At 47.1% G+C, this 14,823-nt stretch overlaps 1 protein-coding gene across 3 annotated transcripts in view; it reads left to right on the top strand.

Annotated features, from left to right (window-relative positions):
* The first annotated feature begins 10,322 nt into the window (after positions 1-10,322).
* The window catches only part of rnf130 (ring finger protein 130), a 171,380-nt gene continuing 166,879 nt past the window's right edge, over positions 10,323-14,823 (top strand). For 2 of the 3 annotated variants that reach the window (XM_041193887.1, XM_041193886.1), the window contains exon 1: positions 10,325-11,159. In XM_041193887.1, the coding sequence (XP_041049821.1) occupies positions 10,616-11,159 (544 nt within the window). In that variant the 5' untranslated portion in view covers positions 10,325-10,615. Of the gene's footprint in view, positions 11,160-14,823 lie in introns of all 3 variants that reach the window. The other variant, XM_041193888.1, reaches the window with a different exon arrangement.

The raw sequence follows: 14,823 nt of genomic DNA, 5'->3' as shown, positions 1-14,823 counted from the left end.
GGTTAGTGGTGGGGGCGGGGAGAGAAGTCAGGGGTGTTGGTGGGTTGCAGGGACAAGCAAGCAGTGATAGGAGCAGATAATCAAAAGATGTCACAGACAAAAGAACAAAGAGGTGTTGAAGGTGGTGAAATTATCTAAATGAATGTGCTAATTAAGAATGGATGGCAGGACACACAAGGTACAGCTCTAGTGGGGGTGGGGTGGAAAGACTAACAGGGCATACAACGTACAGATTTAAAAATAATGGAAATAGGTGGGAAAAGAAAAATCTATATAAATTATTGGAAAAAACAAAAGGAAGAGGGAAGAACTGGAAAGGGGGTGGGGATGGAGGAGGGAGTTCAAGATCTAAAGGTGTTGAATTCAATATTCAGTCCGCAAGGCTGTAAAGTGCCCAGTTGGAAGATGAGGTGCTGTTCCTCCAGTTTGTGTTGGAACAAAGCAGCAAGCCAAAGACAGACATGTGGGCAAGAGAGCAGGGTGGAGTGTTAAACTGGCAAGCATCAGGGAGGTCCTGATAGTCGCCCAACCTCGGACGGCCTGCTTCTACCTCCTACCCAAAATCCACAAATAGAACTGTCCCGGCAGACCGATCGTGTCAGCCTGTTCCTGCCCCATGAAACTCATTTCTCGTTATCTTGACTCCCTTCTCTCTCCCCTTGTCCAGTCCCTTCCCACCTACATCCATGATTCCTCTGAACCTTACGTCACAATTTCCAGTTCCCTGGCCCCAACCGCTTCCTCTTCACCATGGACGTCCAATCCCTCTACACCTCCATCCCCCACCACAATGGTCTGAGGGCCCTTAGCTTCTTCCTCGAACAGAGGCCCGAACAATCCCCATCCACCACTACTCTCCTCCGTCTGGCTGAACTTGTTCTCACGCTGAACAATTTCTCCTTCAACTCCTCTCACTTCCTCCAAATAAAAGGTGTGGCTATGGGTACCCGCATGGGCCCCAGCTATGCCTGTCTCTTTATGGGGTATGTGGAACATTCCTTGTTCCAGTCCTAGTCCTGCCCCCTCCCACAACTCTTTCTCCAGTACATCGATGATTATTTTGGTGCTGCTTCATGCTCTCGTCGGGACCCGGAAAAATTTATTAATTTTGTTTCCAATCTCCACCCCTCCATCATTTTCACATGGTCCATCTCTGATACTTCCCTTCCCTTCCTTGACCTCTCTGTCCCAATTTCTGGTGATAGACTGTCCACCAATATCCATTACAAGCCTACCAACTCCCATAGCTACCTCGACTACAGCTCCTCACACCCCGCTTCCTTTAAGGACTCCATCCCATTCTCTCAGTTCCTTCGCCTCCATCACATCTGTTCTGATGATGCTACCTTCAAAAACAGTTCTTCTGACATGTCCTCCTTCTTCCTTAACCAAGGTTTTCCACCCACGGTCGTTGACAGGGCCCTCAACCGTGTCCGGCCCATCTCCCGTGCATCCGCCCTCACACCTTCTCCTCCCTCCCAGAAACATGATAGGGTCCCCCTTGTCCTCACTTATCACCCCACCAGCCTCCGCGTTCAAAGGATCATCCTCCACCATTTCCGCCAACTCCAGCATGATGCCACCACCAAACACATCTTCCCTTCACCCCCCACCCCCCCTCAAACCGGCGGCATTCCGTAGGAATTGTTCCCTCCGGGACACCCTGGTCCACTCCTCCATCACCCCCTACTCCTCAACTCCCACCTACGGCACCTCCCCATGCCCACGCAAAAGATGCAACACCTGCCCCTTCACTTCCTCTCTCCTCACTGTCCGAGGGCCCAAACACTCCTTTCAAGTGAAATAGCATTTCACTTGCATTTCCCCTAACTTAGTCTACTGCATTCGTTGCTCCCAATGTGGTCTCCTCTACATTGGAGAGACCAAACGTAAACTGGGCGACTGCTTTGCAGAACACCTGCGGTCTGTCCACAAGAAAGACCCAAACCTCTCTGTCGCTTGCCATTTTAACACTCCACCCTGCTCTCTTGCCCACATGTCTGTCCTTGGCTTGCTGCATTGTTCCAGTGAAGCCCAATGCAAACTGGAGGAACAGCACCTCATTTTCCGACTGGGCACTTTACAACCTTCTGGACTGAATATTGAATTCAACAACTTTAGATCTTGAACTCCCTCCTCCATCCCCACCCTCTTTCCGTTTCTTCCCCCTTCCTTTTGTTTTTTCCAATAATTTATATAGATTTTTCTTTTCCCACCTATTTCCATTATTTTTAAATCTATACCTTGTATGCCCTGTTAGTCTTTCCACCCCACCCCAACTAGAGCTGTACCTTGTGTGTCCTGCCATCCATTCTTAATTAGCACATTCGTTTAGATAAAATCACCACCTTCAACACCTCTTTGTTCTTTTGTCTGTGACATCTTTTGATTATCTGCTCCTATCACTGATTGCTTGTCCCTACATCGACCACCCCCCCGACTTCTCTCCCCCTACACCCTCCCCATCCCCCCCACCCACCTTAAACCAGCTTATATTTCACCCCTCTCCTGATATTACTCAGTTCTGCTGAAGGGTCATGAGGACTCGAAACGTCAACTCTTTTCTTCTCCGCCGATGCTGCCAGACCTGCTGAGCTTTTCCAGGTAATTCTGTTTTTGTTTTGGATTTCCAGCAGCCGCAGTTTTTTGTTTTTATCATAGAGATACGAGAATGGATGAGGACCATTTTGCTCAATTACCTTGAAAATCAGGGGCTTCTTGGACAGAACTTTACTTCAGAAGATTAAATGTATGGGTAGAGTCCATGGTAGGGCTGAGTGTACATGAGCTGTGGGAGGAAATTAAATATGTGGTTGGAGCCTATGATAGGTTAGTGTATATAGGCTGTGGGAGGAGATTAAATGGGTCAGGATGAGTGATATAGACTGTAGAAGGGGGGGTTAAAGCGCCAAATAAGCAGTTGTTGGTGTGTGCCTTCTGATGTTCCATTTTCCGGGAATCGATCTAATTTTCAACATGTATCCATGTCATTTGTGCAGTGCAGGTAGTAAGTTACCTCCATCAATTAATTACTCTACCGATTTGAGAATTGCTATTTGTTCATAGTGTAACTTTCCTGAAAGATTTATAATGCCTTTCAATTAATGAACTTCACACAATCAATAGCAATTTTCTTAGCATTAAAAGGTATTAAACAATCGACAAGCTTTTCTATATTCTGTAGTTACAGTTAATTGCTAAGGTCTTCTCTTTGAATGAGCAGTGATTTTCATATTGATTTCCATATCAGATTTTACTATAATATTAAAACAAACTGAAAATCGATGGGTTGGTTCTCTAATTTTTGTACTTTGTGACTGTTGGAATATGATGAGGAATTGGAAGTCCAACAATTTAAAATTAGATGTTATCTCTGAATGCTAAAGCTTTTAAAATAACTTCAGTCCTTTATAAATGCTTAAAGAAAAACTGAAATAAGACTGAGGTCCTCATACTGTTCTCATGACTCAGTGCTTCCAGACACACAACTTAAATAAGTTTTTCTTTCGTAAATTGAGAAAAAAATCAAGGTTTTCTGTTCAGATACTACTTTAAACGCAATAAATGTTCCAAAAACTTGATTAAAAAAATCAAGTTACGATGCAAGAAAGAACTTGTATTTCTATAACATTTTTAATCTCACAAACATTTTACCAAGCCAAAGGAATACTTTTGAAGTTTAGTCCGACACCTTTGGCAGTGCAGCAGTCCCTCAGTACTGCCCATCTGACAGTGCAGCAGCCCTCAGTACTGACTCGCCAACAGCGCAGTGCCCCGTCAGCATTGCTCATCCAACAGTGCAGCACACTCTCGGGGCTGATCTGACTGTGCAGTATTCCCTCCTTACTACCCCTTCAGTAGTGCAGCACTGCCTCAGGACTAGTCCTCCGGCAGTTCAGTGACACTCAGAACTGCCCCTCCAAAAGTGCAGCATTCTTGCAGTATACCCACCTGCCACTGCAGCACTCCTTTAGCGCTCCTTCTGACTGCAGTGCTCCTTTCCTCAAAATGGTCTCCTATTAATTATCAAGCAATCATCAGCAAACTTCCCACTTTTGACCTTATGATTGGGGGAAGGTAATTGATGAAGCAGCTGAAGGTGGTTAGGCCTAGGACACAGGCTTGAGGAACTCCTGCAGTGATGTTCTGGGGCTGAGATGATTGTCCTCCAAAACTGCAACCATTTTCCTTTGTCTTAGGTGTGATGCAGCCAGTGGAGACTTTTCCCACTGATTTCCGTTGACTTCAATTTCACTAGGGTTGATCACCTGGCTTGATGGTAATGGTAGAGTGAGGGTTATGATGGGCCCTGACATTACAGATTGTGGATGCTACTTCTGCTACTGGTTCTGCACCTCACGGATTTCCATCATTAAGTGAGATCTGTTCTGAATTTATCCCATTTAGCACAATACTAGTGCCACACAACACAATGGAGGGTGTCTTCAGCATAAGGAAAGGGCTTTGCTCCAAAAGGATAGTCCGGTGGTCACTCCTACCAATACTGTCATGGACAGATGCATCCACAACAAGAAGATTGATGAAGACAAGGTCAAGTTAGTTTTGCCTTCTTGTTGATTCTCTCCCGTAGGCCTAATCTGGCAGGTATGTCCTTCAGGACTCTGCCAGCTGAGTAGGTAGTTGTGCTACTGAGCCACTTTTGTGGATGGACAGTGAAGTCCCCCACCCAGAGTACATTCTGTGCCTGTTACCCTCAGTGTTTCTTCCAAGTGGTGTTCAACATGGAGGAGTACTGATTCATCAGCTGAGGGAGGGCGGGAGGTGTCAATCAGCAGGAGCTTTCTTTGCCCATGTTTGGCCTGATGCCATGAGGAAAAAAAAAAACAAAAACAGAATTACCTGGAAAAATTCAGCAGGTCTGGCAGCATCGGCGGAGAAGAAAAGAGTTGACGTTTCAAGTCCTCATGACCCTTCGACAGAACTCGATGCCATGAGACTTTGTGGGGTTCAGAGACAATGCTGAGGACTCCCAGGGCCACTTCCTCCTGACTGTATACCACTGTATCACCTCTGGTGGGTCTGTACTGCCGGTGAGACAGAACATACCCTAGGATAGCAATGACGGAGTCCAGGATGTTGCCCGGCAGGTATGATTCTCTAAGCATGACTGTGTCAGGTAGTTGCTTAAGACAGCTCTCCCAATTTTGGCACAAATCCCCAGATGTTAGTGAGGAAGACTTTGCAAGATTAATAGGGCAGCATGTGCCTTAATCATGTCTGATGTCTGCTGGTTTTATTCTTATTAAGCTTTTTCATAGCAGTTTGGTACAACTGAGTAGCTTGCTAGGGCATTTCAGAAGGCAGTTAAAAGTTAACCAAATTGCAGTAGATCTGGTGTCAGATATAGGCCAGACCAGGTAAGGACAAAGATTTCCTTTCCTGAAGGACATGAATGAGCCAGGTAGATTTTTACGAGAATTCGGTAGTTTCATGGCCACTAATACTGATAGCTTTTTATTTTAGATTTACTTAATTAACATACAAACATACAAAAATGCAAACATACAAACAAGGAGCAGGAGTAGGCCATTTGGCCCCTTGGGCCTGCTCCACCATTTAATAAGATCATGGCTGACCTGATAGTAACCTGAAATCTGCACCCCACCTACCCCGATAACCTTTTACCTCCTTGCTTACCAAAAATCTATCTACCTCTGCCTTAAAAATATTCAAAGACTCTGCTTCCACCACCTTTTCAGGAAGAGAGTTCCAAAGACTCATGAATCTCTGTGTGAAAAAATTTTGCCTCAACTCTGTTGACTGAATTAAAGTTCTGTGGTGGTATTCAAACATCTCTGGATCATTGGTCAAGGCCTGAGGGTTACTAGTCCAGTGACATAACCACTATACCACTGTTTCCAGCCTTTTGACAGCTGGACTAATTAAGATGTTAACCTGAGCAAATTAATTTGATACCAACATGGTAAGCGTTGGTATTTGCCAGTGTAAATTTAATTTTGGGCCTTCACCCAATGTTGCTGTTTCTCTGTTGATCACTAGAGGGAGCAGCCAGTACAATGAGATAATGACCATATAATCTGATTGCTTCAGTGATATTGGTCGAGGGATAAATATTGGACTAGTACATTGGGAAGAACTCCCCGCTCTTCATCAAAGCTGTGGTATAGGGCCTTTTGCGTCCACCTGAGAGGGCAAACAGGACCTTGGCTTGAAGTCTCATCTGAAAGGTGGCACCTCCAACAATAAAACCCTCCCTCAGTATTGTTCTTCTATCAGTGCTGCACTACCTCAGTACTGCCCCTCCGACTTTGCAGCACTGCCTCAGTACTGCCCCTGCTCAATCCCCTGTTTAGAAGTTTGACCTGATGCTGGTTAAAAAGCTCAAAAGGAGGATTTTGTCTAGAAAGGCAATTAGAAAACTCAGACACTTACAGGAAAAAAAGCCATTTACAGTAATTGAATAGTCATGTTTCAGTGGTTAGCTCTTACGCCTGAGTCAGCAGGTTGTGGGTTAAACCCAACTTCAGAGAGTTGAGCACATAATCTTGGCTGGTAGACCAGTACTGGTGGAGAACTTCTCTGTTAGAGGGATAATACTTAAAGAATGTTGCACTGTCTTAGTGTCTAAGACAGTGCTGTGCTGACTGGGGGGCAGTACTAAGGGACAGTTGCACTGTTATAGAGGCAGTATTGAGGGAGTGTTGCACTGTTGGAGGGGCAATGTGGGAGTGCTGTACTGTCATAGACACAGTGCTGAGGGAGTGCTGCGCTCAGAGGTGTCATCTATTGGATGAAATGCTAAACCAAGATCCTGTCTGCTTTCAATGGTGGACATAAAAGATCCCATATGGGAAGAGAGGGGAGTTCTCTCCAATGTCCTGGATGATATTTATCTATTAACCAACATCAACAACAGATTATCTGGTCATTTATGTTATTGCTGTTTGAGAGACGTAGTTGTGCTTAACTTTTAAAGTGAAGAATAGAAATTTGGGAGTCCAAGTCAGTAGCTCCTTGGTGACATCATCTGAAAGCACAGCATTACTTTTCACATTTATGCAGCTGACTCCAGCTCTACCTCACCACTGCCTCCTCCGCTGTTGCTAAAGGTTCAAGCTATTTATCCAATTTCCAGTACTAGATGAGCAGAAATTTCCTCCAATTAAATATTGGGAAGACAGAAGCCATTGTTTTCAGTTCCTGCTTCAAACTCCATTTCCTAGCCATTGACTCCATCCCTCTCACTAACAACAGTTTGAGTTTAAGCCAGCCTGTTTGCAAACTTGATGTCACATTTGACCCCAAGGTGAGCTTCCGACCTCAGGTCTGTGCCTTCACTAAGATTTCCACCTATTTCCACCTCAGTAACATTGCCAAACTTTGCCCCTTTCTCAGCTTATTTGCTGCTGAAACCCTCATCATGCCTTTGTTGCCTCTAGACTTGAATATTCCAATGCATTCCTGGCTGGTCTCCACATTAAGCTCTCCATAAACTTGAGGACATTGAAAAACTCTGCCGCCTGTGTCTGAACTCACATCAAGTCCAACTCACCTATCACCCCTGGGCTTGCGGACCTACATTGGCTCCTGGCCAAGCAACACCTTGATTTCAAAATCCTCATTCATGTTTTTATATGCCTTCGTAGCATCATTCCTCCCAATCTCTGCAATTTCCACTGCCCCCCCCCACCCCCCCGCAATCCTGCACTCCAAGTAGGCACTTGGATAAAACATTGACTGAGTGACAGGAAACAGAGTACTGATAAATGGTTGTTTTTCAGATTGGAGGAATGTTTGTGGAGTTCCTCAGGGGTCAGAGTTGGGACCCTTGCTCTTCCTGATATATATTTATGACCTAAACTGTAGTGTACAGAGCATGATTTCAAAATTTGCAAATGAGACAAGATTAGAAATGTTGTCAACTGTGATGGGGATAGTCTTGAATTTCTAAAGGACATAGACGTGTTGGTGGATTGGGCAGACAAGTTGCAGATGAAATTCAATGCAGAGAAGGGTGAGGTGATTCGTTTTGGCAGGAAAGATGTGGAGAGACAGTATAAGATAAAGGGAGAGCCTCTAAAGGAGGTGCAGAAATAGAGGGACCTCAGTGTAAATGTACATACATCATTGAAGATGGCAGGGCATGTTGAGAGAGCAGTTAATAAAACATACAGTATTTTAGGCTTTATTAATAGGGGCATTGAGTACAAGAGTAAGGAGGTCATGTTGAACTTGTATAAGACACTAGTAAGGCCTCATCTAGAGTACTGTGTCCAGTACTTGAGGAAAGATGTGAAGGCATTGGAGAGAATACAGAGGAGATTCACAAGAATGATTCCCGGGATGAATAACAGTAGCTACGAGGATAGATTGGAGAGATTGGGACTCTTTTCCTTGGAGAAAGGAAGGCTGAGAGGAGACTTGTTAGAGGTATTCAAGATCCTGAGGGGTATGGACAGGGTAAATAGTGAGAAACAGTTCCCACTCAAGAGAACATCAAGAACTAGAGTGCACAGATTCAAAATAATTGGTAAAAGGAATAAATGTAATGAGGAAAAAGTTTTTCACCCAGAGGGTGGTTAGAGTCTGGAATAAGCTTCCTGAAAGGGTGGTAGAGGCAGTTTCAATCAAAATATTCAAAAGAGAATTGGCTTTCTACCTGAAAAGAGAGAATGTGCAAGGTTCCAGCGATAAAGCAGGGGAATGGGGCTAGGTGGAATGCACTTTCAGAGAGCCAGTGCAGATTCAATGGGCTGAATGGCCTCCTTCTGCACTGTAAAGATATGGTGATACATTAATTATGGCCTCTTGAGCACCCATGATTTTAATCGTTCCACCATTGGTGACTATGTCCTCAGTTGTTTAGGTCTTAGACCATAAGACATAGAAGCAGAAGTAGGCCATTTGGCCCATCGAGTCTGTTCTGCCATTCAATGAGATCATGCCTGATCTGATAATCCTCAACTCCACCTTCCTGCCTTTTCCCCATAACCCTTGATTCCCTTACTGATTAAAAATCTGTTCTTCTCAGCTTTGAATATACTTAACAACCCAGCCTCTACAGTAAAGAATTCCACAGATTGACTACCTTCTGAGAGAAGAAATTCCTCCTCATCTCTGTCTTAAATAGGTGATCTCTTACTCTGAGATTATGGCCTCTGGTCTTATACTCTCCCACAAGGGGGAACAACTTCTTAGCATCTACCCTGTCAAGCCCCCTAAGAATCTTATATGTTTCAATAAGGTCCGCTCCCATTCTTCTAAACCCCAATGTGTATAGGCTTAACCTACTCAACCTTCCCTCATAAGAAAATCCCTCCATAACCAGGACCAACCTAGTGAACCTTCTCTGGACTGCATCCAATGCCAGTGTATGTTTCCTGAGATAAGGGGACTAAAACTGTTCACAGTATTTTAGGTGTGGTCCAACTAGTGCCTTGTATAGTTTTAGCAAGACGTCCCTATTTTAATACTCCATTCCTTTTGAAATAAAGACCAACATTCCATTTACCTTCCTTATTACCTGCTGAACTTATATGTTAGCTTTTTGGGATTCATACACAAGGACCCCCAAAACTCTCTGTGCTGTTGCTTTCTGCAGTCTTTCTCCATTTAAGTAATATTCAGCACCTCTATTCTTCCTGCCAAAGTGCATTAACCTCACACATTTTCCCGCATTATATTCCATCCTCACCACTTCCCTTCCCAGCTATTTTGTGTCATCTGCAAACTTGGCAATAGTACATTCACTTCCCCAATCTAAGTCATTTATACATTGTAAACAATTGAGGCCCCAGCACTGATCCCTGTGGCACATCGCTAGTTACAGGTGTGGAATTCCTTCCCTAAATCTTCCTGCCTCTTTCTCTCCACCTTTAAGGCACTCTTTTAAAACTTCTAACCAGACTTTTGGTCATTTGACATAATATCATTTTTTGAGGCTCAAGGTGTCAAAGCTTGTTTTCTCATGCTCCTTTGAAGTGCCTTGGGACATCTAATTATGTTAAAGGTGCTATATAAGTTGATGTTAAAGGCGTTTATATACAGGCAAGTTGTTGTGGGCTCGTCTGCCCGCCGGACCTCCCGGAACACTGTCACAACGCGGAGGGGGAATCGAGCGCAGCCAACGCGCATGGACAGCGTCAGATGGCCGAGGAAGGGGTGGGGCTGAGGGTCGCGTGCTGGGCAGGTGGACTGGGGCAGGGCTGCGCATGGTCAGCGGCAGGGGGCGCGGCTGGGGGGAGGGGGGAGGTGGGGTGCGTGCTCGGGCAGGTTGGCTGAGGCTGGGCTGCGCATGCTTGGCTTGAGGGGTGGTGGTGGTGGTGGGGGGGGGGGCGGGGTGGTGGCGTTGGCGAGCATGCTCTGCGCATGCGTCCTTGCCGCCGGCGCTCGGCTGTCAAAAGCTGAGGCGGATGTTTTTAACGGACACGCGGCGGGAAAGGACAGCCGATCGGGACCGACAGTTTCGGTTTGTTGAAAATGTCCCACCAGAGGTGGAAAAAACAGCTGGGGTGAGGTGGTGCCGGTTCTAATCGGAGGAGTGGGAAAAGACCCCCCACCCCCCCCCCCCCTTTTGTTTTCCTCTTATTTGTGGAAAAACATAAACTAGCGGCAGTTGAACGCGTGCTCGAGGATGAGGCAGGCGTCTCGCGCGGGGCCGCCGTCGTCGCCGCCGCCGCCACCGCCACCACCACCACCCCTGGTACCCGTCGCCTACTCCGCCGCCTACTTGTTGCTGCTGCTGTTCCTCTTCCTGCTCCCCGGCGGGGGCCGGGCCCAGACCCAGACCGAGCCCCCGGATCATGACAGCGTCAAGGGCGAGCTGGTGGTCGCCGCCGTGAAGGTGTCGTACGTGGATCGGGCCAGCGGCCAGCGGATCCCGGTGCTGGACCGCGGCGCGGACGGCCGCTACGGCCGGGACTCCCCCAAGGAAGGGGTGGAGAGCGGCACCGTGCTGGTGCCCGCCTGGGTGCCCGGCACCCAGCGCAACCTTCTGGGCTGCGACCCGCACACCCGCTTCGCCGTGCCGCCCGACACCCGGCGCTGGATCGCGCTGCTGAACCGGGGGAACTGCACCTTCAAACAGAAGATCCTGCGGGCGGCCGCGCAGAAGGCAGCGGCTGTGGTCATTTATCACAACGTGTCGGACGAGAAGCCCATTACCATGTCTCACAAAGGTAAAAGCAGAGGGCGGGTGGCGGGAGGGAGGGTGTGGGGGTGGGGGTGGGGATGGGGCTGGTGGTGGTACCGGTACCCGGCATTTCGTCGACAAGAACAAGGAGAAATAATCCAGCAGGATTGGCATTGGAATAGCAGAGAGGGACTCATCCAGCTGGGAGAAGGGTGGGAATTAGTACAGCAACGGGGTGGGGGAGTTGGATTCAATCCAGCAGAGAGAGAGGAGGGAATTTATCCACCAGAGAGAGGAGGTATTTAATCCATCAGAAAGAGAGAGAGGAGGGATTTAATCCAGCAGAGAGAGATAGGAGGGATTTAATCCAGCAGAGAGGGAGAGAGAGGAGGGAATTTATCCAGCAGAGAGGGAGAGAGAGGAGGGAATTTATCCAGCAGAGAGGGAGAGAGAGGAGGGAATTTATCCAGCAGAGAGGGAGAGAGAGGAGGGAATTTATCCAGCAGAGAGGGAGAGAGGAGGGAATTTATCCAGCAGAGAGAGAGAGAGAGGAGGGAATTTATCCAGCAGAGAGAGAGAGGAGGGAATTTATCCAGCAGAGAGGGAGAGAGAGGAGGGAATTTATCCAGCAGAGAGGGAGAGAGAGGAGGGAATTTATCCAGCAGAGAGGGAGAGAGAGGAGGGAATTTATCCAGCAGAGAGGGAGAGAGAGGAGGGAATTTATCCAGCAGAGAGGGAGAGAGAGGAGGGAATTTATCCAGCAGAGAGGGAGAGAGAGGAGGGAATTTATCCAGCAGAGAGGGAGAGAGAGGAGGGAATTTATCCAGCAGAGAGGGAGAGAGAGGAGGGAATTTATCCAGCAGAGAGGGAGAGAGAGGAGGGAATTTATCCAGCAGAGAGGGAGAGAGAGGAGGGAATTTATCCAGCAGAGAGGGAGAGAGAGGAGGGAATTTATCCAGCAGAGAGGGAGAGAGAGGAGGGAATTTATCCAGCAGAGAGGGAGAGAGAGGAGGGAATTTATCCAGCAGAGAGGGAGAGAGAGGAGGGAATTTATCCAGCAGAGAGGGAGAGAGGAGGGAATTTATCCAGCAGAGAGAGAGAGAGAGGAGGGAATTTATCCAGCAGAGAGGGAGAGAGAGGAGGGAATTTATCCAGCAGAGAGGGAGAGAGAGGAGGGAATTTATCCAGCAGAGAGGGAGAGAGAGAGGAGGGAATTTATCCAGCAGAAAGAGAGAGAGAGAGAGAGGAGGGAATTTATCCAGCAGAAAGAGAGAGAGAAGGGAATTTATCCAGCAGAAAGAGAGAGAGAGAGAGGAGGGAATTAATCCAGCAGAAAGAGAGAGAGAGAGGAGGGAATTTATCCAGCAGAAAGAGAGAGAGAGAGAGAGGAGGGAATTAATCCAGCAGAAAGAGAGAGAGAGAGGAGGGAATTTATCCAGCAGAAAGAGAGAGAGAGAGAGGAGGGAATTAATCCAGCAGAAAGAGAGAGAGAGAGGAGGGAATTTATCCAGCAGAAAGAGAGAGAGAGAGGAGGGAATTTATCCAGCAGAAAGAGAGAGAGAGAGGAGGGAATTTATCCAGCAGAAAGAGAGAGAGAGAGAGAGAGAGGAGGGAATTTATCCAGCAGAAAGAGAGAGAGAGAGAGAGGAGGGAATTTATGCAGCAGAAAGAGAGAGAGAGGAGGGAATTTATCCAGCAGAAAGAGAGAGAGAGGAGGGAATTTATCCAGCAGAAAGAGAGGGAGAGAGGAGGGAATTTATGCAGCAGAAAGAGAGAGAGAGGAGGGAATTTATGCAGCAGAGAGAGAGAGAGGAGGGAATTTATGCAGCAGAAAGAGAGAGAGAGGAGGGAATTTATGCAGCAGAAGAGAGAGAGGAGGAATTTATGCAGCAGAAAGAGAGAGAGAGGAGGGAATTTATGCAGCAGAAAGAGAGAGAGAGGAGGGAATTTATGCAGCAGAAAGAGAGAGAGAGGAGGGAATTTATGCAGCAGAAAGAGAGAGAGAGGAGGGAATTTATGCAGCAGAAAGAGAGAGAGAGGAGGGAATTTATCCAGCAGAAAGAGAGAGAGAGGAGGGAATTTATCCAGCAGAAAGAGAGAGAGGAGGGAATTTATCCAGCAGAAAGAGAGAGAGGAGGGAATTTATCCAGCAGAAAGAGAGAGAGAGAGAGAGAGAGGAGGGAATTTATCCAGCAGAAAGAGAGGGAGAGAGAGAGGAGGTCATTAGTCCATCAGGGAGAAAGTGGATGAGGTAATTCATCCAGCAGAGAGAGAGGGAGGAGGGAATTCATCCAGCAGAGAGGGAGGAGGGAATTCATCCAGCAGGGAGAGGGAGGAGGGAATTCATCCAGCAGAGAGAGAGGAGGTCATTACTCCATCAGAGAGAGAGCGAGGGGAGGTCATTGATCCAGCAGAGAGAATGAGGATGAGGCAATTGATCCAGCAGAGAGAAAGAGGAGGAGGCAATTGATCCAGCAGAGAGAGAAAGAGGAGGAGGCAATTGATCCAGCAGAGAGAGAGAGAAAGAGGAGGAGGCAATTGATCCAGCAGAGAGAGAGAAAGAGGAGGAGGCAATTGATCCAGCAGAGAGAGAGAAAGAGGAGGAGGCAATTGATCCAGCAGAGAGAGGGAAAGAGGAGGCAATTGATCCAGCAGAGAGAGAGAGAAAGAGGAGGCAATTGATCCAGCAGAGAGAGAGAGAGAGAAAGAGGAGGAGGCAATTGATCCAGCAGAGAGAGAGAGAAAGAGGAGGAGGCAATTGATCCAGCAGAGAGAGAGAGAAAGAGGAGGAGGCAATTGATCCAGCAGAGAGAGAGAGAAAGAGGAGGAGGCAATTGATCCAGCAGAGAGAGAGAGAAAGAGGAGGAGGCAATTGATCTAGCAGGGAGAGAGAGTAAAAAGGAGGCAATTGATCCAGCAGAGAGAAGGAGAAGGAGGAGGGGGGAGGGGGAGGGGGGCGGAATTGATCCACCAGAGAGAGAGAGAGAGAGAGAGAGAGAAGGGGTGGGGATGGGGGAAGTGATCCAGTAGAGAGAGAAAGAGAAGTGGGGGCAGGGTGGAATTGATCCAGCAGAGAGAGAAGTGGGGGGTGAGTTAATGCAGCAGGTAGGGAGGGGGCAATTAATCCAGCAGAGAGAGGGAGGGAAGGGGGAATTAATCGAGCAGAGGGGTTGGCTTGAATTAGTCCAACAGAGAGAGAGAAGGGGGGGGAGCGTATTAATTCAGCAGGAAGAGTGCAGGTTTAACTGGCAGAGGGTCTGAATGATGGGAATTAAACCAGTTGAGTGAGTGGGAAGGGTTTGAACCAGAAGGGAGAGAGGTGAGAGGAGGAGATAAACCAGTAGGAAGAGTGGGAATGATTCTATAGTGAGGTTGGAATCTACCAGCAAAGAAAAAGAAATAACCCTGTAGAGTGCAATAAAGTAGCAAAAAATGAGAGGAGGAATAAACACGGTGGTGGGGGTGTTAAAAAGCAAATCAAAAAGATTGTCTCCATTTAATTTGTGTGGGATAGACCAGAGCTTCATGTTACATGTTATACTTTGAGGGTGGAATTCATAACATGAGTTACAAAATGTTTCAAATGTTGAAAGTCTGAAATTAGAAAATCCTGTAAATGCAAGCAGGGCCCATTGACAAATGAAAAGACGGGTTACTGTTTCAGATAGAGAACCTTTCTTGTTACTCTTGCATGAGTCCTTGTTGCATTG

Source organism: Carcharodon carcharias, chromosome 8, assembly GCF_017639515.1.
Source record: "Carcharodon carcharias isolate sCarCar2 chromosome 8, sCarCar2.pri, whole genome shotgun sequence".
Taxonomy (NCBI): domain Eukaryota; kingdom Metazoa; phylum Chordata; class Chondrichthyes; order Lamniformes; family Lamnidae; genus Carcharodon; species Carcharodon carcharias.
Note: the sequence above shows the minus strand (reverse complement) of the source record. Positions and strands in the feature narration are given on the sequence as shown.